The sequence below is a fragment of the Balaenoptera borealis genome (assembly GCF_965194805.1).
Source record: "Balaenoptera borealis genome assembly, chromosome: 6".
Lineage (NCBI taxonomy): Eukaryota > Metazoa > Chordata > Mammalia > Artiodactyla > Balaenopteridae > Balaenoptera > Balaenoptera borealis.
Window position 1 is genome coordinate 26,604,403 of NC_138863.1, and position 24,117 is coordinate 26,628,519.

Genomic DNA, 24,117 nt, shown 5'->3' on the forward strand with positions numbered 1-24,117 from the left:
TGAAGAGGTGGTAGGACTACTAGATACTGATTTACAGTAATACAGTATATGGGCTGGCACAAGTATAGACAGATGGATCCAGAATAAGATCTCTAGCACAATCCTATTTATGTACACTTAAATATTAAAATTACAATTACAATGTGTTCTACAGTAATGCATACCAAAAAAAAGGAATCCAGATCAAATACGTTAGAATGGGGATGAGAGGAAATAACAGTGGGGAATGAGGATTAAAAGGGAATATAAAACATAATAGTATTTCCTTGTGTGTCTGTATCACAATTTTTTATCCATTCATCAGCTCTTAGACACTTGGGCTATTTCTGTTTTTGGCTACTATTAATAAAGCTGCTATAAACACACAACTTTTGTGTCATTATTTTTGGATAGTATCATTTTACATACTACCAGCAATGTATGAGAATTCCAGTTGTTCCCTGTTCTTGCTATAACAATATTATCAGTCCTTTTAATTTTAGCTATTCCACTGAGTGTGTGGTGGTATCCTAAGTAAATGATGCCTACTTTGGATCTAATTTGCCTCCCTCTCTTTTTCTAACTTCTTAAGGTAGAAATTTTAAAAACCGATTTTCACTCTTCTAATATAACCATATGAAGCTATAATTTTCCTTTTGAGCACTGTTTAACATCACACAAATTTTAACATATTGTGTTTTCAGTTCAGAATATTTTCTGATTTGTCATATGATTTCTTCTTTGACCCTGGGTGATTTAGAATTATGTTTAATTTCCAAATATATGGGGATTTTCCAAATATCACTCTAATTTCTAATTTAATTCCATTGTGATTATTAAACATACTTTGTATGATTTTAGTCCTTTTAATTTACTGAGATTTGTTTTATGGCCCATCATATAGTCTATCTAGATGCATACTTGAAAAGAGTGTATATTTTCCTGTTTTTTTGATGGGGTTTTCTATAAGTGTTTGTTAGGTTCATTTGGTTGATAATACTGATCAAGACTTTTATATCCTTATTGATTTCCATCCTACTTGTGTTAAAATCTCTGTAAGTGTAGATTTTTCCATTTCTCTTTATATGTATTTCAGTTTTGCTTCATGTATTTTGAAGTTTGGTTAGTACCTGCATAGATGTTTAGTTTTCTTTTTATATTTTTATGACTTGACCCTTTTATCATTATAATATGTTGGTTCCTATCCCTGGAATCTACTTTCACTGATGCTAATATATCTACTCCAGCAATTTAATGATTAGTGCTTAGGTGGTATATTTGCTTTCATACTTTCATTTGTATCTTATCTATGATTTTATATTTAATGTGGTTTACTTGTAGACATTATATACTTAGGTCTTGCTTTTTTATTCAGTCTGAAAGTTTCTGACTTTTAATTGGAGTATTTAGACCATTTATTTTTAATGTAATTATGATATAATTAGGTTTTTTTTCCCACTTTTTGTGTAGTTTATTTCACTTACCATAATGTTTTCAAGGTTCATAGTCTTGTAGCATGTATCAGAATTTCATTCCTTTTTAATGCTGAATAATAATACATTGTTTTTACATGTCACAGTTTATTTATCCATTCCATTGTTGATGGACATGGGTTTTTTTGACCTTTTGGCTATTGTGAGTAATGCTTATTTGGTATACAAATATCTGTTTGTGTCTCTGTTCTCAGTTCTTTTGGGGCATAAACATAGAAGTGGAATTGCTGGATCACATAGTAATTCTATGTTTAATTTTTTGAGGAACCATCATACTGCTTTCTACAGTGGCTGCACCATTTTACATTCCTACCAGTAATGTACAACAGTTCTAATTTCTCCTCATCCTCTCCAACACTTATTTTCTGTTTTTTTAAACTTTTTATTTTATATTATAGTATAGTTGATTAACAATGTTTAGGTGATAGTTTCAGGTGTACAGCAAAGTGATTCAGTTATACATATACATGTACCTATTCTTTTTCAAATTCTTTTCCCATTTAGGTTGTTACATAATATTGAGTAGAGTTCCCTGTGCTATACAGTAGGTCCTTGTTGGTTATCCATTTTAAATATAGCAGTGTGTACATGTCAATCCCAAACTCCCTAACTATCCCTTTCCCCCATGCTCCCCCCCAGTAACCATAAGTTCGTTCTCTAAGTCTGTGAGTCTGTTTCTGTTTTCTAAATAAGTTCATTTGTATCATTTCTTTTTAGATTCCGCATATAAGCGATATCATACGATATTTCTCTTTCTCTGTCTGACTTACTTCACTCAGTATGACAGTCTCTAGGTCCATCCATGTTGCTGTAAATGGCGTTATTTCATTCTTTTTAATGGCTGAGTAATATTCTATTGCATATATGTACCACATCTTCTTTATCCATTCCTCTGTTGATGGACACTGACGTTGCTTCTGTGTCTTGGCTATTGTAAATAGTGCTGCAATGAACATTGGGGTGCATGTATCCTTTCAGACCATGTTTTTCTCCAGATATATGCTCAGGAGTGGGATTGCAGGATCATATGGTAGCTCTGTTTTTAGTTTTTTAAGGAACCTCCCTATGTTCTCCATAGTGGCTGTACCAATTTACATTCCCACCAACAGTGTAGTAGGGTTCCCTTTTCTCCACACCCTCTCCAGCATTTATCATTTGTAGACTTTTTGATGATGGCCATTATGACTGGTGTGAGGTGATACCTCATTGCAGTTTTGATTTGCATTTATCTAATAATTAACAATGTTGAACATCTTTTCATGGGCCTCTTGGCCATCTGTATGTCTTCTTTGGAGAAATGTATATTTAGGTCTTCTGCCCATTTTTTGATTGGGTTGTTTGTTTTTATGATATTAAGCTGCATGAGCTGTTTGTAAATTTTGGAGATTAATCGCTTGTCGTTCACATCATTTGCAAATATTTTCTCCCAATCTGTGGGTTGTCTTTTCATTTTGTTTATGGTTTCCTTTGCTGTGCAACAGCTTTTGAGTTTAATTAGGTTGCATTTGTTTATTTTTGTTTTTATCTCCATTACTCTGGGAGATGGGTCGAAAAAAGATATTGCTGCGATTTATGTCAGAGAGTATTTTTCCTATGTTTTCCTCTAAGAATTTTATAGTGTCTGGTCTCACATTTAGGTCTTTAATACATTTTGAGTTTATTTTTTTGTATGGTGTTATGTAGTTTTCCAATTTCATTCTTTTACATGTAGCTCTCCAGTATTCCCAGCACCACTTACTGAAGAGGCTGTCTTTTCTCCATTGTATATTCTTGCCTCCTTTATCAAAGATAAGGTGACCGTATGTGCGTGGGTTTATCTCTGGACTTTCTATCCTGTACCATTGATCTCTATTTCTGTTTTTGTGCCAGTACCATACTGTCTTGATTATTATAGCTTTGTAGTATAGTGTGAAGTCAGGGAGCCTGATTCCTCCAGCTCCGTTTTTTTTTTTCTTAAGATTGCTTTGACTATTCAGGGTCTTTTGTGTCTCCATACAAATTTTAAGATTTTTTTGTTCTAGTTCTGTGAAAAATGCCATTGGTAATTTGATAGGGATTGCATTGAATCTGTAGATTGCCTTGGGTAGTATAGTCATTTTGACAGTATTGATTCTTCTAATCCAAAAACATAGTATATCTTTCCATCTGTATGTGTCGTCTTTGATTTCTTTCATCAGCATCTTATAGTTTTTGGAGTACAGGTCTTTTGCTTCCTTAGGTAGGTTTATTCCTAGGTATTTTATTCTTTTTGATGTGATGGTAAATGGGATTGTTTATCGAATTTCTCTTTCTGATAGTTCATTGTTAGTGTATAGAAATGGAACAGATTTCTATATATTAATTTTGTATCCTGCAACTTTACTGAGTTCATTGATGAGCTCTGGTAGTTTTCTGGTATCATTTGCATTTGTCTCTAGGTATTTTTAAATTTCCTCTTTGATTTCTTCAGTGATCCATTGGTTGTTTAGTAGCATAGTATTTAGCCTCCACGTGTTTGTGTTTTTTTTACAGTTTTTTTCTTGTAGTTTATTTCTAATCTCATAGTGTTGTGGTCGGAAAAGATGCTTGATATGATTTCAATTTTCTTAAATTTACTGATGCTCACTTTGTGGCCCAGCATGTGGTCAATCCTGGAGAATGTTCCTTGTGCACTTGAAAGGAATATGTATTCTGCTGCTTTTGGATGGAATGCTCTATAAATATCAATTAAGTCCATCTGGTCTAATGTGTCATTTAAGGCCTATGTTTCCTTATTGATTTTCTGTCTGGATGATTTGTCCATTGAAGAAAATGGGGTGTTAAAGTTCCCCACTGTTATAGTGTTACTGTCGATTTCTCACTTTAAGGCTGTAAGTATTTACCTTATACATTGAGGTGGTCCTATGTTGGGTGCATAAATATTTACAACTGTTATGTCTTCTTCTTGGATTGATCCCTTGATCATTATGTACTGTCCTTCTTGTCTCTTATAACAGACTTTATTTTAAAGTCTATTTTGTCTGATATGAGTATTGCTGCTCCAGCTTTCTTTTGATTTCCATTTGCATGGAATACCTTCATCTATCCCCTCACTTTCAGTCGGTATGTGTCCCTAGGTCTGAAGTAGGTCTCTTGTAGACAGCATGTATACAGGTCTTGTTTTTGTATCCATTCAGCTAGTCTATGTCTTTTCGTTGGAGCATTTAATCCATTTACATTTAAGGTAATTATCGATATGTATGTTCCTACTTCCATTTTCTTAATTGCTTTGGGTTTGTTTTTGTAGGTCTTTTTTCCTCCCTTCCTCTTTTGTTCTCTTCTCTTGTGGTTTGATGACCACCTTTAGTGTTGTGTTTGGGTTGCTTTTTCTTTTTTGTGTGTGTATCTATTGTAGTTTTTGGGTTTGCTGTTCCCATGAGATTTTGATATAGCAGTCTGTATATGTACAAGGTTGTTTTAAGTTGCTGGTCTCTTTCCCACCTAGAGGAGTTCCTGTAACATTTGTTGCAAAGCTCGTCTGGTGGTGCTGAATTCTCTTAGCTTTTGTTTGTCTGTAAAGCTTTTGATTTTTCTGTCAAATCTGAATGAGAGCCTTGCTGGGTAGAATATTCTTGGTTGTAGGTTCCTCCCTTTCATCACTTTAAATATATCATGCCACTCCCTTCATGCAGGCAGAGTTTCTGCTGAGAAATAAGCTGATAACATGGAAATTCCTTTGTATGTTGTCATTTTTCCCTTGTTGCTTTTTTTTTTTTTGAATTTTATTTTATTTATTTTTTTATACAGTAGGTTCTTATTAGTCATCATTTTTATACACATCAGTGTATACATGTTAATCCCAATCGCCCAATTCACCACACCACCACCCCCCACCGCTTTCCCCCCTTGGTGTCCATACATTTGTTCTCTACATCTGTGTCTCAATTTCTGCCCTGCAAACTGGTTCATCTGTACCATTTTTCTAGGTTCCACATATATGCGTTAATATACGATATTTGTTTTTCTCTTTCTGACTTACTTCACTCTGTATGACAGTCTCTAGATCCATCCACATCTCAACAAATGACCCAATTTTTTACTTACTTTTTATGGCTGAGTAATATTCCATTGTATATATGTACTACAACTTCTTTTTCTTTTAAACATCTTTATTGGAGTATAATTGCTTTACAATCGTGTGTTAGTTTCTGCTTCATAACAAAGTGAATCAGTTATACATATACATATATCCCCATATCTCTTCTCTTACGTCTCCCTCCCTCCCACCCTCCCTATCCCACCCCTCTAGGTGGTCACAAAGCACCGAGCTGATCTCCCTGTGCTATGCAGCTGCTTCCCACTAGCTATCTATTTTACATTTGGTAGTGTATATATGTCCATGCCACTCTCTCACTTTGTCCCAGCTTACCCTTCCCCCTCCCCATATCCTGAAGTCCATTCTCTAGTAGGTCTATGTCTTTATTCCCGTCTTGCCCCTAGGTTCTTCATGACCTTTTTTTTTTTTTTTTTAGATTCCATATATATGTGTTAGCATACAGTATTTGTTTTTCTCTTTCTGACTTACTTCACTCTGTATGACAGACTCTAGGTCCATCCACCTCACTACAAATAACTCAATTTCGTTTCTTTTTATGGCTGAGTAATATTCCATTGTATATATGTGCCACATCTTCTTTATCCATTCATCTATCGATGGACACTTAGGTTGCTTCCATGTCCTGGCTATTGTAAATAGAGCTGCAATGAACATTGTGGTACATGACTTTTTTTGAATTATGATTTTCTCAGGGTATATGCCCAGTAGTGGGATTGCTGTGTCGTATGGTAGTTCTATTTTTAGTTTTTTAAGGAACCTCCATAGTGTTCTCCATAGTGGCTGTATCAATTTACATTCCCACCAACAGTGCAAGAGGGTTCCCTTTTCTCCACACCCTCTCCAGCATTTGTTGTTTGTAGATTTTCTGATGATGCCCATTCTAATGGGTGTGAGGTGATACCTCATTGTAGTTTTGATTTGCATTGCTCTAATAATTAGTGATGTTGAGCAGCTTTTCATGTACTTCTTGTCCATCTGTATGTCTTCTTTGGAGAAATGTCTATTTAGGTCTTCTGCCCATTTTTGGATTGGGTTGTTTGTTTTTTTAATATTGAGCTGCATGAGCTGTTTATATATTTTGGAGATTAATGCTTTGTCCATTGATTCGTTTGCAAATATTTTAATATTTTAATATTTTTTCCTTGTCTTTAATTTTTGTCAATTTGATTACTCTGTGTCTTGGCATGTTCCTCCTTGGCTCAACCTACCTGGCACTCTGTGCTTCCTGGACTTGGGTGACTCTTTCCTTTCCCATGTTTGGCAAGTTTTCAGCTATTATCTCTTCAAATATTTTCTCAGGTCCTTTCTCTCTCTCTTCTCCTTCTGGGGTCTCTGTAATGTGAATGTTGGTGCGTTTAATGTTGTCCCAGTGGTCTCTTAGACTGTCTTCTTTTATTTTCATTCTTTTTTCTTTATTCTGTTCTGCAGCAGCAATTTCCACCATTCTGTTTTCCAGGTCACTTATCCATTCTTCTGCTTCAGTTATTCTGCTATTGATACCTTCTAGTGTATTTTTCATGTAAGTTATTGTATTGTTCATCTCTGTTTGTTTGTTCTTTAGTTCTTCTAGGTCTTTGTTAAACATTTCTTGCATCTTCTTGATTCTTTCCTCCATTCTTCTTCTGAGATCCTGGATTATCTTCACTATCATTATTCTGAATTTTTTTCCAGAAGGTTTCCTATCTCCACTTCACTTAGTTGTTTTTCTGGGGTTTTATGTTGTTCCTTCATCTGGGACATAATCCTCTGCCATTTCATCTTGTGTAACTTTCTGTGATTGTGGTTTTCATTCCACAGGCTGTAGGATTGTAGTTCTTCTTGCATCTGCTGTCTTCCCTCTCTTGGATGAGACTATCTAAAAGGCTTGTGCAAGCTTCCTGATGGGAGGTACCAGTAGTAGGTAGAACTAGGTCTTGTCCCTCTGGTGGGCAGGGCCATGCTCAGTAAAACTTTAATCCATTTGTCTTGTCTGCTGATGGATGGGGCTGTGTTTTCTCCCTGTTGGTTTTTTGGCCTGAGCCTACAGCACTGGAGCCTACAGGCTGTTTGGTGGGGCTAATGGTGGCCACTGGAAGGGCTTACACTAATTAGTACTTCCCAGAACTGCTGCTGCCAGTGTCTTTGTCCCCACAGTGAGCCACAGCCACCTCCCACCTCTGCAGGGGGCCCTCTCATACTAGCAGGTAAGTCTGGCCCAGTCTCTTATGGGGTCACTGCTTTTTCCCCCTGGGTCCTGGTACACACAAGACTTTGTGTGTGGCCTCCAAGAGTGGAGTTTCTGTTTCTCCCAGACCTGTGGAAGTCCTGCAATCAAATTCCACTGGCCTTCAAAGCCAGATTCTCTGTGGTCTCCTTGTCCCATTGCTGGACCCCCAGGTTCAGAAGCCTAATGTGGGGTTCAGAACTTTCACTCCAGTGGGGGAGCTTCTGTGGTATAATTGTTTTCCAGTTTGTGGGTCGCCCACCTGGCGGGTATGAGATTTGATTTTATTGCAATTGCATCCCTCCTACTCTCTCTTTGTGGCTTCTCCTTTGTCTTTGGATGTAAGGTATCTTTTTTGGTATGTTCCAGAGTTTTTTGTTAATGGTTGTTCAGCAGTTAGTTGTGATTCCAGTGTTCTTGTAAAAAGGGGTGAACACATATCCTTTTACTCTGCCATTTTGAGCTAATCCCCTATAGTTAGGTTTAAATCTATCATTTTGATTTTGTTATTTGTTTTTTTATTTCTCTCATATATTATTTGTTCTTTTTTCCTTCCCTTGAAATTAAATGTCCTTAGACTGGCCTTTGTTGTTTCATTCTATGCATGTGTAGATTGTTATTTGACAAAAGAATGAAATGTGCCCTATGGAATTTCTGGAGCCCTTTCTCTGAAAAGCTTCCTTTTTTTATGACAGTCTCCTCTATAAGTTGTAGCCATCTTTTTCTCCCCAAAGTTTAACATCTGTGTCTTAAAATCTTCTAGACTGACACACTCTACTTGGACCCCCCCATCCTTGTGCAAAAAGCTGGTAGATTTATCGGATCATCTCATTTGTTTTTCTTCTCTCAGGGATAAGTCATATGCTACCTGTTGTCCAAGTTCTGAAAACAGTTGTTTGATATAAGTCCCATAGGTGTACTTCTTTTTTAAATTGAAGTATAGTTGATGTGCAATATTATATTAGTTGCTGGTGTACGAGATAGTTATTCAATATTTTTATAGATTATACTCCATTCAAAATTATTACAAGATAATGGCTATATTTCCCTGTACTGTACATTATATCATTGTTGCTTATTTATTCTATACATAGTAGTTTGTCTCTTAATCCCATACCCCTATCTCACCCCTACTTCCTTCCCTCTCCCCCCTGGTAACCACTAGTGGAATTGCTGGATCATATGGTAGTTGTATCTTTAGTTTTTTGAAGAAACACCATACCGTTTTCCATAGTGGCTGTACCAGTTTACAGTCCCACCAACAGTGTGCAAGTGTTCCATTTCCTCCACATCCTCACCAACATTTGTTATTTGTAGACTCTTTGACAATAGCCTTTCTGACAGGTGTGAAGGGATATCTCATTGTGGTTTTGATTTGCATTTCTCTGATGATTAGTGATGTTGAGCATTTTTTTATGTGCCTATTGGCCATCTGTATGTCTTCTTTGGAAAAATGTCTATTTAGGTCTTCTGCCCATTTTTTGATTGGGTTGTTTATTTTTTTGCTGTCACATTGTATGAGTGGTTTATAAATTTTGGATATTAACCCCTTATCAGTCATATCATTTGCAAATATTTTCTCCTATTCACTGGTAGGTTGTCTTTTCATTTTGTCAGTGTTTTCCTTTGCTGTGCAAAAGCTTTTAAGTTTAATTAGGTCCCATTTGTTTATTACTTCATGGACAGAAATGGAATTGCTTTTTCTACTTTCAAAACTGATTTCTTAATAACATATCCCATTTAGCTATTGCTTAATCTCTCCTCCACAACAAATTTGAAAGTGTCTGTATTTATCTCTGTTACATGTTGGGTTCCCTGAGAAGCACTGCAATGTCATAATGTTATTTTACTCTTCACCCTGCTATAGTATGGTATCCAACAAAAGCATTTTATTGAAACAGATTTTTAAAGGTCAAAGTGACCTTTTAATTAGGTCACTTAGCCAGATCCAATGCTGAACTTTTGATTCCAGTAATGTGGTGGGATAATTATCTTAGGAAAGCTTCTGGATACAAAGTATTAGAATGTAAAGTATCAAGAATATTTTTTTTTGAATTTTAAATCACTTTATTATCATTTGTTAAAGTATGCAAGACATTTTCATATAAAGTAAAAATATATTGCTTATGAAAAAGTGAACAATTTAATGAAAGGTATCTTGACTACATCATGAATTGAAAAAATGCTACACAAATTTCTTTGTTGTAAATGATACAGTGTATATTATGACTACTCCTTTAACCAATTTTAATGGAAAAATTCATTGCTGCTATAAAACTATAGAAAAAGGGTTACCTCACTTTTGCTGGGCTCTTAGAGAATCTAAAAGTTTATTTTAAAAACCATCTTTTCCCATTGAGAAATTACATTTGAGGAAATTGCTTTAATTGCTTACTTTTTGCTTACTTTTTGCTAAGCTTAGTGAAATTAAATTCACAATTAAGTTGGTCTTTTGAATTAAGTTTGCTTATTATTCCTTCCTTCTTTCAACAAATAATTTCTGAATGTCTACTGTGTGTAAAGGTACTCTGTTAAGGGCTCTGAAGGAGGCAGAGGTGATTATGTCATAAGAATATTTTTTACAGTGGATGCCTAACCTGGCTCAAAAAATGGAAATCCTCAGAATTAAAAAGGAAGGAAAGAAAGGAGAAAGAGAAGTAGAAATTTTTGTTTAATAGTCTTGATAGAGACTGGAGGCAAAGCCTAGAATCTGGGAGATGTGAGGAGACATATTAAGAGACCCTGCATAAAGCCAAGAACCTTCAATGCTACTCACTTTGTGAGTGCATGAACTGGAACTCAGACCTGCTGAACAGCGGTGCAAAGAACTTGACTTTCTTTGCCTTGGGCTCTGGCTGAAAAATGGAAAATAGAATTTCTGCATAGAATTTGTAATGACAAGTCAGGCCTTTTACATCTTTAAAGTCTGAAATCATTCTACCTAAGAGTTTTATTTAAAAAGACAAGAATTGCAGGCTTCCCTGGTGGTGCAGTGGTTAAGAATCTGCCTGCCAATGTGGGGGACATGGGTTCGAGCCCTGGCCCAGGAAGATCCCACATGCCACAGAGTGGCTGAGCCCGTGTGCCACAGCTACTGAGCCTGCCCTTTAGAGCCTGCGAACCACAACTACTGAGCCCACGTGCCACAACTACTGAAGCCCATGCTCCTGGAGCCCATGCTCCACAACAGGAGAGGCCACGACAATGAGAAGCCCATGCACCGCAACGAAGAGTAGCCCCTGCTCGCAGCAACTAGAGAAAGCCTGTGCACAGCAATGAAGACCCAACACAGCCAGAAATAAACAAACAAACAAATTAATTAATTAATTTTAAAAAAAAGGACAAGAATCGCATTTTAAAATGGTTAGCTGGTGTTCCAGATGGCTGGCAGAAATAAATGTATATCCTTTCTAGGGGAATGAACTCTCAATAGAAACTTTCCAGGATTCCCCTGAATAAAATTCCAATAAATGTGAATTCCTAATTTAAAAAAAATATAAAAACAGACACAGCAACAAAGCAACATCAGGAGAGTCAGCAAAAACAAGCTAACTCCCACCCCCCCACACACACACACATCCTTACAAAAATAACTTCAGCTAGTGCAGTTATCATATACAGAATGTAAAATTAAGTAAGTTTATATGTTTAAGGAAAATAAATCAGAAAATTAGTAATATGTTTAAGAAATAGGTAGATAAAACTCAAGAGAGAATTGGCGGTTAGAAAATAGATCTGAATGAAATTATACAAAATGAAATACAAAGAGAAAAAAGAATTGGAAGATATAAAGAGAAATGAATAAATATAAAGGTTAGAGGAGAAGATGTAGCATATGTCTTCAGAGAGGGAAACACCTAGGATAGCTGGCTTCTGCAACCACTTTTGCCCTGGAACTTTGGCGGAAATTTTCAAATTTGGTTCAGATGCTAATAGATGATAGGTATGGGGGATGCTGTTGGGTGTGTTTTGGGAGACCTGAAGCACATGGCCATTTTTCACTTCAGAACATTTTTGACCAATGTTTTCCTCATAACACTTGCTAAATACCTGGGCTGCAGAGAACAGAAGGCTTAAAAAAAACATCAATGACAAAAACCCCTTTAAAGCAGTGTGGCACTCCTCAGTATACTCTTAAGATTTTTTTTCTTAAGGTCTGAATGATCAGGGGAAATTCTGTAAAATACAACAAACACTTAGCTGAAAACCTTGAAGGGCCAGGAACAAATCAGATATAGAAAACCATAGTAGGGCGGTAACCCAAGCTTAACTGAGTGCACTCCCTGAGTAGATGAAAGGAGAGAAACCTGCAGTTTATCTGCTTAGCAGTAGGGAAAGAGAACCCTCTATGGAGAAAGATGACATCATTTGGAGCCTTTATGATTTAAAAAAAAAATACCATCTGGCATTCAATCAAAAATTACTAGGCATCCCAAAAGACAGGACCATATGACCAGCCTTCAAGAGAGAAAAACAGACAATAGTGACAAACCACCAAGTGATTCTGATAATTGGATTTAACAGCCAAGATCTTTAAAATGGCTGTGATTAATATGTTGAAAAAATAGAGAACAACTGGAAAAAAACATTATTTTACCAGATATTTGGAATCTATTTTTTAAAAATAGAGTCATATGAACATTCTCAAACTCAAAATATAACATGTGAAATTAATACTTCACCAGCTGATGAGTTTAACTACAAATTAGATGGAGCATAAGATATGGTTAATGAACTAAAAGACTTATAATATAAAATACTCAAATAGAAGCACAGAGATAAAACAGAATTTAAAAAATACAGAAACAGAATTAGAGAACTGTAAATCAGTGAAAAAAATTAACCATATATGTTATTAGACTCTAGAAGAAAGGAGAGAGAATAGGACAGAAATAACATTTGAACAGATAATAATAGAGAGTATTTCCTAAACTAAAACAGGACATCCACCCATAGATTCAAGAAGTTCTGTGAACCTCAAAAATAACAAATACATAGAAATTACATCAAGACATATTATAGCAAGCCTGCTAAAAAGTGAAGACACAGAAAATATTAAAAGCAATCAGGGTAAAAAAGACACATTACCTTCAAATGAGGACAACCATAAGACTTAACTACTCAATAGAAACAATGGAAGCCAGATAAAAATGCAAATATTCTTAAAATGCTGAAAGAAAAAAAAATGCTAGAATTCTATATCCACAAAAATATCCTTCAAAAATGATGATATACAAAGGTTTCAGATAAATAAAAATGGAAAGAATTTGTTGACAGCAAATCTACACTAATAATAATAGCAAAGGGAGAAGGAACATGATCCCAGATGGAAACAGAATTGTAGAAAGAAGCTAAGAACAATGGAAAAGATAAATATATGGGTAATTTAAATATTGACAATGAAAATAATAACAGTAATATAATGTAGAGATTTATATATGGAATTAAAATGCCTTACAACAATAACAAAGAAAGAGGAGAGTAAATGGAGTTAAAGTCTTCTAATGTCCCATTGTTTTCAGGGAAGTGGTAAAAGGAATAATTTGTTTTATACTCTAAAAGCCATAAGTTAAGGATGCATTGTAATCTCTAGGAAAACCACTAAAAGAAAAGAAAAGAATGTATAAGTTTAAGTTAACTGAGGGGAAAAATATGACAAAATATTTTATCAATCCTAATAAACAATAGTAATCAGTGAAACATAGAAACAAACATACATATGCAATAAATTTCCATATATTGATACAATATAGAAAATAAATCTAGTTGCTGGTTCTTTGCAAAGAAATTGATAACCCCTAGCATTTTCCTCAAGAAGAATCGAAAGTTGCTTTGACATTTAAAAATTTGTTAATGTAATAACCACATAATTAGATTAAAGAAGAAAAGCCAAGTAATCATTTCAATAGGTTCACAAAAAGTGTATGATTAAGTTCAACATTAATATACTTAAAAGAATACTTTTGGCAAAGTAGGCATACATCCTGATAAAGAATATACCAAAAAAATCTACAATCATTCTTAACCCTTATTATTCTTACTTATGAAAAATTAAAAACATTTCCTTTATAATGAGGGACAAAACAATATGTCCTTTGGTCATTTCTATTCATTATTGAACTGGTGAGCCTATCTAGCATGGTTGGAACCTTATAAATAATAATAAATAAAGGTTTTAGGACTGAATGAAAGAAACTAAACTGTCATGACTTTTAGATAATATGTTTGGTTAATAGGAAACTAAAACAACAAGTAATATTATTTGAATAAGAAAGTTTAGCAGAGTTGTGGGACATGTTCAGTATATATCAATTGTATTTTTCAATTCCTTTTACATGAAACAATATTATGGTACCTAGGAATACATCTAACAAAATATGTAAAGACTTTTAGAGAAGAAATTTACAAAGTTTTATTGAAAGAAATTAAAGACCTAAATAAATGAAGAGATACACCATATTCATGGATGGATGACCTTTAATCATGATATCAAAATTTTAAAAATGTCAAAAATCTTCCAATTGATTTACAAATTCAGTGTATTTTTAAACAAAATTCTACATGTTTTTGATGGAAATTAAGCTGTTTTTAAAATTTATTGAGAAGATGGAGTACAGCCTTTAAAAACTGTGAATCACTAGGTTGTACATCTGAAACATATAATATTATAAATCCACTATACCTCAATAAAAAAAATATGCAGAGGAGTGAAAACCAAGAATAACAGCCAAGTCACCCCTGAAGAACAAGGTGGAGAAACTTACACTATCAAATGTCAAGATTTATTTAAAAGATGCGGTAATTAAGGCATTGGTTATTAACACAGACACAAATGATAGAGTGTTAGAGATCCCTGAAACAGTCCCAGACATGTATGGAATGTGGTATATAACAGGCAGCATTGTAGATTTGTTGGGAGAGGATGAACTGGCTGTTCAGTAAAAGGCATTAAGTCAATTGGTGATCCATTTAGAGAAAAAAAAAATGAGTTTGAATCCCTATCTCACATCTTGCACAAAGAAATCAATTTTAAACAAAGACCTAATTGCAAAAGGCAAAACAATAAAACTCTTATAAAAAAAAAGTGGAAGAATATCTTTATGACTTAAGGGTAGGGTTTCCTCATCAAGATTCAAAAGATTTCCTCATCAAGATACAAAGAAGTGCAAACTATATATAAAGGAAACATCTAAGTTAAGAATGTCTGTTGATCAAAAGACACAAAAAAAGTGCAAAGAGAAGCTCATACAGGGAGCAATACATAGAACCTACAAAGGATTTGTAACTTTCAAGAGTGTATAAAGAGAACTTAAAAAATCAATAAGAAAAAGACATCTCAATAGAAAAATCATCAAAACATGTATTCCCCAAAAGAAGGAAAATTGGCCAATAATAGGTATGAAAATGAGGTCAACTTAAACAATAAACAGAGCAATACAAATTTCAACCATGAGATATTTGTATGGTCTAAAATTGGCAAAAATAAGAATTCCGACAGTACCCTTGTTGGTATGAATCTGAAGCAGTGAGAACTAAAATCTGCTCTGTTGGAGTGTAAATTAGTTGTAACTATTTGGTAATACAATATATTATCTAGTGACGTTGAGTATGTGTGTTCATGCATTTGTATAACCCAGCAATTCCATTTCTAGCAGTGTACTCTAGAGAATATCTTACACCCATGTGCCAGGAGACAAATATAATAATATCCATACTATCATTGTTCATAATGGTAAAACACTAGAAACAATCTAGATATTTATATATAGTAGAATGATTAATTGCATGCACATAATGTTGAGTAATAAAGCAGGAAAACACATCTAGCATTATTCTGTGTATTTACATTTTTAAAGCATATGGATTTAAATAGTAAATTATATAGGATTACATATACTTTTGTAGAAAAACTATAAAGAAAAAACAAGGAAATGATAAAATTAAAATTCAGGATAGCAGTTACTCCTGGAAATGTGAGAGAAAAATATGACTGAGGAGGCACATTGTATTAGTTAAGGTATAGGTTTAGCTGCATTTGACAGAAATCCCAAATAGTGATGTAAGCAAGATGTAAGTTTATTTCTTTGTTTTGAAACAGATTGAAAATATTCTAGGCATGACAACCATGCTCTACATGGTTATCTAGGAACCAGGCTCCTGCTGCCTTTTTGTTTAATCTTTTGCGCATTACCTTCACTCACAAGATTATGGTGGCTCACCATCACAGGTGGAAGAATGGAGGGCTAAGTGACCTTCTTAAGGTCAGTTTCTAAATGTTGCACACATGACTTCTCCTCATGGTGTTCTGGCTAGAATTTAGTAATTGTTAGATGCAAGGAAGCTTGAGAAATGTGCCCAGCTGAAAATGAGGAGTTTTAGAACAGGGAGGAGGAGAGCACAGATATTGGGAGGAAAGTAGCAATCTCTGCCACAGGCTCATGGGGCCGGGATAGCAAGAGAAGTCATCAAAGGTATTGGTATTGTTCTGTTTCTTAAAGTAGGATGGTGAGTATAGGTGCTTTTTAAACATTATTTTATACCTTCCTTATAAATTATATACTCTTTTGTATATATGAAATGTTTCATTATTAAAGTTACATGTAATGGATACTTTTCAGGCTTTACTTTGCTTGAATCTTATGCAGCATATGGTATTGTTGATCACACCCTCTAGACATTTGAATTTTTATTGGCAAGAATCTCCAGGTTTTTCTCTTATTTCTCCATCCATTCCTTTTCAGCCTCCTGGGCTTCACTTTCTCTGCAGGGGAAAAAAGGCCTTTTCCTAGATGCCCCTCACTTGTCTCCATAATTATTTAGGATAGTTTCAAATTGGCTAATGGGTTTCCTGGATTTGGAAAAATTGCAAGAGAAAACTAATTATATGGTAAATATTCAGATTTTATCAACTTTTATTCATAATGTTCTAGCCATACATGAAAAAAGAGAGGTTAGCACATTTTCTTCTTTGTAATTTTATATAATTGTTCCTTATATCTTTTTGAACTACATCACAAAAGAACAAATAATTCTAGAGTGAGTCACAAGTACCAGTGCATCTTGTAAAGGTAAGAAACAGCAACTGTTCCCATAGATACATACATATAACATCATTAGAATAAATCTTGGAAATAACTCACATCTTTATAATCATGTACCACATGTTATATCTTCTTATAAAAATCATCAATTTACTTGACTACCCGGCGTAATGACTGCATTTCCTAGCCTTCCTTGCAGCTGGGTATGACTAGCTGACATAAGTCTTGGCCAGTGGAATATAAAAAGAAGTCATTACATGATAAATTTTAGCATATATTAACAGGGACTATTTTTTCCCCAATGAAATAGTCCCAGGCACACATGTATTTGAAAAGTTCTATTCACTTAAATTTGTTAAAAGCAAATGAGATAAAATTCATTTGGTCAGCATTCAAGTTTCAACCATATGTTAGGGACTCTGTCAGGTTCCGGGAATACAGGATTGAACAAATTATAGTCCAACCTTCAAGGAGCTCACGGTCCGGAGGAAATCTAGTTAAATGCTATGGCAGACGTGGCTATGCCCAAGGTGCTGTGGAAACACAGAAAATGCCAGTTAGCCAGGAAACTCAAACTCAAGAAAGTTGACAAACTTAATGTAAGTTTATAAAATAATTTTTTTAAAAATAGCATCCAAAATTCTCAGTTATTATAAGCATTTTAAATATAATTTCCATTAAAAAAATAGAGTCCTAATGTTATTGTAGTAGGTGGAGGTAAGAGTGACAGAAGGAACGCAAGTGAACTCCATTAACTTTTTAAATATTTTCTCTATTTTATAGATTTTTTACATTGGTTGTATAGTAATCTTATAACCAGAAAAAAATAATTTAAAAATCTGACATTTAAACAGAATATGTATTTTTTAAATGTAGCAACATAATTTTTTGATTTAGCAACATGGTTTTCATGAGATTTCTGGATTGAAATCTTTATCTTAAACTCATGTAACATATTGCATATTTTATACATACCTTTTTTAATATTTTAAATTCAATTTTACTTAATGTAAATATGTGATACATATGTCTTCATAGTACTTCACTGTTATTGCAGTGTAGATATTGTCTCGCATTATAATTTAAGGCAGACTCTAGTTTCACTCATTGGTTATAACAGAGTAGAAGGAGGAAAACAGTACAGTTGACCCTGGAAAAAGGTGAGGGTTAGGGGCGTCAACCCCTATTCAGTAAAAAAATCTATGTATATCTGTACAGTCAGTTGGACTTCCTCCCTATCTGTGGTTCAGCATCCGAAGATTCGGCCAACCACAGATCATGTAATACTATAGTACCTATCTAGTGAAAGAAACCAGCTTATAAGTGGACCTGCACAGTTCAAACCTCTGTTTAAGGGTCAACTGTATGCACAGTTCTTAATCATAACATAGTACCTGCTCACTGTCATATTTTTCACTAATCTGGAGTGTAACCATTTTCTTGTGAACTAAAGTTGTTCAAACTCATTTTTCTTTTTTGTGATTTCTTAAGATGGGAGCAAGACCCATTTTCACAGACTTTGCTCTTCACTTTGAAGAACTGAAAAGGGACTAGTCAAATCTCATCACACTCATGGCCTTCTATATCTTTGCTTCTATCACTTAGTCTAGGTCATTGTAAAGCACTCTCCCCAAGGTGATTTAGTAATCCAGGACTTCTTGCTGGTGTCATTCAGATACTGTACTATAACTGTTATATTCTCTCTGATTCGCTTTTCAACAAAAATGAAGTCTTTATTTTTTTTTCCTTGCAGACTTTGCCTTCAAAAGAAACAAGGTTTTTAAATACTACACAAATGCCTTGCCTGCAATCATCTTCAATTTGGAGTAGCTGTGAACACAATTCAAAGTCTCAAATATTAACAGAACATGTATCAGAGTTAGATTCTTCTTTCCATTCCGTTCTATCATTGCCATCAGGTAAGATTCCTTTTAAAAAATCTCTAAATAACTGAATTTTTTATGGTGAAATGTAATCCTGTAAATACAAGGAATCTGATAAACTTTTATCAGTTGTCACTGGATATTAGAGCTAAACAGTTTTCATAGAGAAATTAATCTAGTCACATGCTGAATTAATGTTCTATCTTTAGGTTGATTTTTTAATTCCTTGGAAACCATTTTGACTTACTTTGGGAAATTCTTAGCTTTTGATCTCCTTTTGATGTTAAATTTTTAGCATTTTATTGATAACATGGCTATGATGTTGAAATGTTTCTCAGCAAGTCAGGGTTCTTTTTCTAATATGTTGTTTTGCATGGAGTTTTCCCTGCCATGTTGTATTCCTCCATCTATAATCAGCATTGAATTTCTCTGAGAGAAGAAAATTGTCCATCTTTAGACACAGTCAACTTTTGAACCTCAAAAATACCTGTAATATACAACCGAGCAGATGAGGCATTGCATCCCTATATCCCTAAGATGGCTTTAAGTTTCTTTCCAGTTCTTGTCTTGTGTTCGAATGTTTCCAATCTTACCTACATTGGAACTGAAGTAAATATTTAGGGTAAAAAAGGAAACATTCTTCACACTGGTTATCTCAGGTTCCTCTCTTTATGGGAAGATATCTCAAATGGGCTTTTGCTTCCTTTGCAGCTTTTGGTTCTAATCATCCATGGACTGCTCCTCTTTGTAAAGCACTATTTCTTGTACCTATTCCTGCCCTGAATCTTAGTTTGGTTTTTACCAGCATTACAGTGGTTTCTTAGCTACACACCATACTTTGAACTAAGTTCCTGGTAGGAACTATTTTACTCCATCCTTGAGGAAACCTTAATAATAGAAAGAAAAAATAATATATATAACAATAACACAGCTAACATTTGGTCTTAGCATACACTGGGTCCTATAAGCACATTACATTTTCTTGTTTGATGCTTGCAGCAACCCCATGAGGAAAGATATTGTTGTCCTCTTTATCTTACATATAAGAACACTGAGGCTTAGAGATGTTAAATTACTCATCCATAGTACACAACTAGTAAATGATGGAGACAGGATTTGATCTGAGGTGGTCATTCTCCAGAGCCACACTCCTAACCGTACTCTTTACTGCCTTTCTGTTTTCTTATTAGTAAATTTGTTTCTCTGATGACAAAAATCTAAGAGCTGGCATAAATAATCTTTCATCCTACTATGTCACATCTAATAAGTTAAGATTAGCTTCCTTACCTACTACTTAGGGTTATCCATTTCTTCTTGTGTTCATTTAATAAAAATCTGAATACCTGCTGTATACTAGGTACTAAGTAGGTGGTAGGAGTTTAAATACAAATAAATCCCTCAAGGTACTTGCATTCTAGTTTGACAACTGAAATATAAACTAATAAGTGTAATAAAGTGTTATGAAATTTTAATAAAAAGCCCACAGGTCACAGTGTGGGTTCTAAGGAAGGTATATGGGTAGAACAAGCACCTTCCCTAGTTATGTCATGTTTTCCCACAACTCAAGAAGAACAGTGGTAGAATAGGCGATACTCCATATAAAAGTTAAGTGATATATCTTTGGAAAAACTTATGTTTTGATAATTGCAAATATCAGAATCCTGAAATGTTTAAGTAGCATATTTAATTTGTATTCTTATTTTCATTTTGTCATATAGTTTTCTTATGGTCATAGTATAGTGATAGCATTGAAATCCATCTTACATCTGACCCTTGGGAGAGTCTCCAAGGTGATACTTATGAACCCATTTTTTGTGTGCATATTTTTCCACACTTGAGTATGGATCAGCCATTAAAATACATCTTTTGATGGAGAGATACTTGTTTAAAATTGAGACCCTTCCTGGGTCTATCCTGATTTATGCATTCATAATTAGTTTTCTTAAAAATGAATACCTTCTTTCTGTAGCAAAACTTTGAATAAATCAACTGCTTTATAAAATATTTCTTTATGTTTCTTAGGAAAAAGTTTAGGTGTCTCTGTTGAATGCTTTTTAAAAATGATTGTTTTTGCATTCTTGATTGAAGAAAATACCCTTTAATTAATAAATGTGAAGCACATCTATTTTATTTATTTAGCTCCTCTTTTGGTTATGAGTATGGAATATAAACATAGTGAATTGAACGACTCTCCTAAGTCTCTGTTTAAAAGAAGAGAACTAGTTTGTCAATATGTTTTGATCTTTGTAAAAGTAGATTTCATTTTGTGATTCATAATCTAGTAAACTAAGGGAATGTGAAGCAGCATTTTCATAAAAGGTTGCATCTGAATTATAGTGGTTTTCCCTCAAGTAATTAAAATTGTGTAATTATGTCTTTTGGAAACTTTATTTCAAATGCAGAGTTTGTAAGGGTGGAGTGGAATGGATTTAGAGTCAGGCAGGTTTGGCTGTATATTTTATTAAAGACCTTTTGGGAGCATTTGTTTCATCTGCAAATAGTATTTAATATTTATATTTGTTCATCTTAGGTACTATTTCAGTTTATGAAGTTGTTCATTGTTAGTGTTGTTTATTTTACATATAATCAGTAATTTCCAAAATACTGCTAACAACATGCTTGGAAAGAATAGTTTGCCACTTCTAATAGTTATGACTTTTCAAGCTTTAGCCTATTTTTCTAAGTCTTAATATTGGAGTCTATAAAGAGTGATTTCACTGAAAATACTTTTTTTTGCTTTATTTTTCTAGATGTGCCTCTTCATTTTCACTTTGAAACATTGTTAAAAAAGACTGAAATAAAAGGAGATCTTTCTGAAAATAAATTTGTAGGAGACTGTATCATATCTCCATCACCTGGTATGTCATTTACAAATCTTGGTACTTTATATACCTTTTACATCTTTCATATACTTATTACTTTTGCTAAGGAAGTAAAATTTAACAAAGGAATGAATGTAAATCCTTAATTTTTAATATTCACTTTTCACAAATCACACACACACATACAAATAGAAAATACACAGGAAAATCCTAACAGGATACTTATTGAATGAGAATTATGAAATATTATTGATAAATATTAAAGGAAATTTAAATAAACATGGGGAAACAGCACTGCTGGATGGTAAGAATAATTAGGATATCAGTTCTGCCTTTTGGTTTATGTTTAATGCAACGTTCAATGTAACTTGAAGTTCTAAAAGAATTTGGTTAACATAAAATAATTGTAAAGCCCATTGGGAAGAATTAATGGGAAAATGTAAAAGGAATTGCTGGAAAAAATATTGAATCTAGCCCAACCACATATGGAAACATGACAAAAATCTATAATCATTAGCATAGATTCTATTTTGCTTACATTTAGGAAAGTAGATCCATGAAACAGACTACACAGCTTATTCTTTATTATATAAAGGAAGAACTGTAAATCAATAAGAAAGTGGAGAACTATTCAATGAACAGTAATGTTAGTCTTTTGGGGGGAAAGTTTGTTTATACACTCATTTCATATCATGTATCAGAATAAATTCTACTTGGTTCCAAGAATTTTAAATAAAACACTAAAATTACAAAATAAAACTTGAAAAATTATAATGAAACTCTGAATGGGGGGTGGAGACATTGTCTATGCTTGGAAGAAATCAGAAAAAGAAAGACGATACATCAGCATATTTTCACTATCTACAAAGCTAAAATCTCAACATCAAAACGTCACACAAGATAAATTATTTCCAGATGAAATCATCATCCCCCTCAAAAACTCAAGAATCAACTGAATGCCTGTTAGAATTAGAGTTCTGAAAGGTAGCAGATTTTTAAATAAACTTATAAAAATAAGTAGCCTTTATAAATACCAGTAATAACCTATTAAAATTTGTAAAAGAATAAATTATCCTAGACATATTGACAATGAAAATATAAAATATCTAGGATTAAACCTAACAAGGAATTACATGAAGAAAACTTCAAAAGTTTACAGAGGAACATGAGTATATGCTTATATGGAGACAAATACCCTGTTCCCATCAGAATATGGTAACTTAAGATGTCATTTTTTCCAAATTAACTCATAATGTAATTCTTTTTTCTAAATTTTATTTATTTATTTATTTTTATACAGCAGGTTCTTATTAGTTATCTATTTTATACATATTAGTGTATAAATGTCAATCCCAATCTCCCAATCATCACACCACCTGCCCCGCAACTTTCCCCCCTTGGTATCCATACATTTGTTCTCTACATCTGTGTCTCTATTTCTGCCTTGCAAACTGGTTCATCTGTACCATTTTTCTAGATTCCACATATATGCGTTAATATACGATATTTGTTTTTCTCTTTCTGACTTACTTCACTCCATATGACAGTCTCTAGGTCCATCCACGTCTCTACAAATGACCCAATTTCATTCCTTTTTATGGCTGAGTAATATTCCATTGTATATATGTACCACATCTTCTTTATCCATTCATCTGTCAATGGGCATTTAGGTTGCTTCCATGACCTGGCTATTGTAAATAGTGCTGCAATGAACATTGGGGTGCCTGTGTCTTTTTGAATTATGGTTTTCTCAGGGTATATGCCCAGTACTTAAAATGTAACTTTTTTTTAACATCTTTATTGGAGTATTATTGCTTTACATTATTGTATTAGTTGCTGCTGTTTAACAAAGTGAATCAGCTATACGTATACATATATCTCCATATCTCCTCCCTCTTGCGTCTCCCTCCCACCCTCCCTATCCCACCCCTCCAGGTGGTCACAATGCACTGAGCCGATCTCCCTGTGCTATGTGGCTGCTTCCCACTAGCTATATGTTTTACATTTGGTAGTGTATATATATGTCAGTGCCACTCTCTCACTTCGTCTCAGCTTACCCTTCCCCCACCCCATGTCCTGAAGTCCATTCTGTACATCTGCGTCTTTATCCCTGTCCTGCCCCTAGGTTCTTCAGAACCATTTTTTTTTTAGATTCCATATATATGTGTTAGCATATGGTATTTGTTTTTCTCTTTCTGACTTACTTCTCTGTATGACAGTCTCTAGGTCCATCCACCTCACTACAAATAACTCAATTTCGTTTCTTTTTATGGGTGAGTGATATTCCATTGTATATATGTGCCACGTCTTCTTTATCCATTCATCTGTTGATAGACACTTAGGTTGCTTCCATGTCCTGGCTATTGTAAATAGTGCTGCAATGAACATTGTGGTACATGTCTCTTTTTGAGTTATGGTTTTCTCAGGGTATGTGCCCAGTAGTGGGATTGCTGGGTCATATGGTAGTTCTTTTTTTAGTTTTTTAAGGAACCTCCATACTGTTCTCCATAGTGGCTGTATCAATTTACATTCCCACCAACAGTGCAAGAGGGTTCCCTTTTCTCCACACCCTCTCCAGCATTTATTGTTTGTAGATTTTTTGATGATGGCCATTCTGACCC

General features: G+C 34.2%; 1 protein-coding gene and 1 pseudogene across 2 annotated transcripts in view; both read left to right on the forward strand.

Annotated features, from left to right (window-relative positions):
- Positions 1-24,117, forward strand: part of LOC309630740 (tigger transposable element-derived protein 1 pseudogene) — a 213,618-nt pseudogene that overhangs the window by 180,095 nt on the left and 9,406 nt on the right. The gene's annotated exons all lie outside the window — the stretch shown is intronic.
- Positions 1-24,117, forward strand: part of KANSL1L (KAT8 regulatory NSL complex subunit 1 like) — a 149,587-nt gene that overhangs the window by 107,536 nt on the left and 17,934 nt on the right. Inside the window, 2 exon segments of the mRNA XM_082396355.1 lie at positions 18,545-18,710; positions 21,425-21,532. Coding sequence (XP_082252481.1) covers positions 18,545-18,710; positions 21,425-21,532 — 274 coding nt within the window.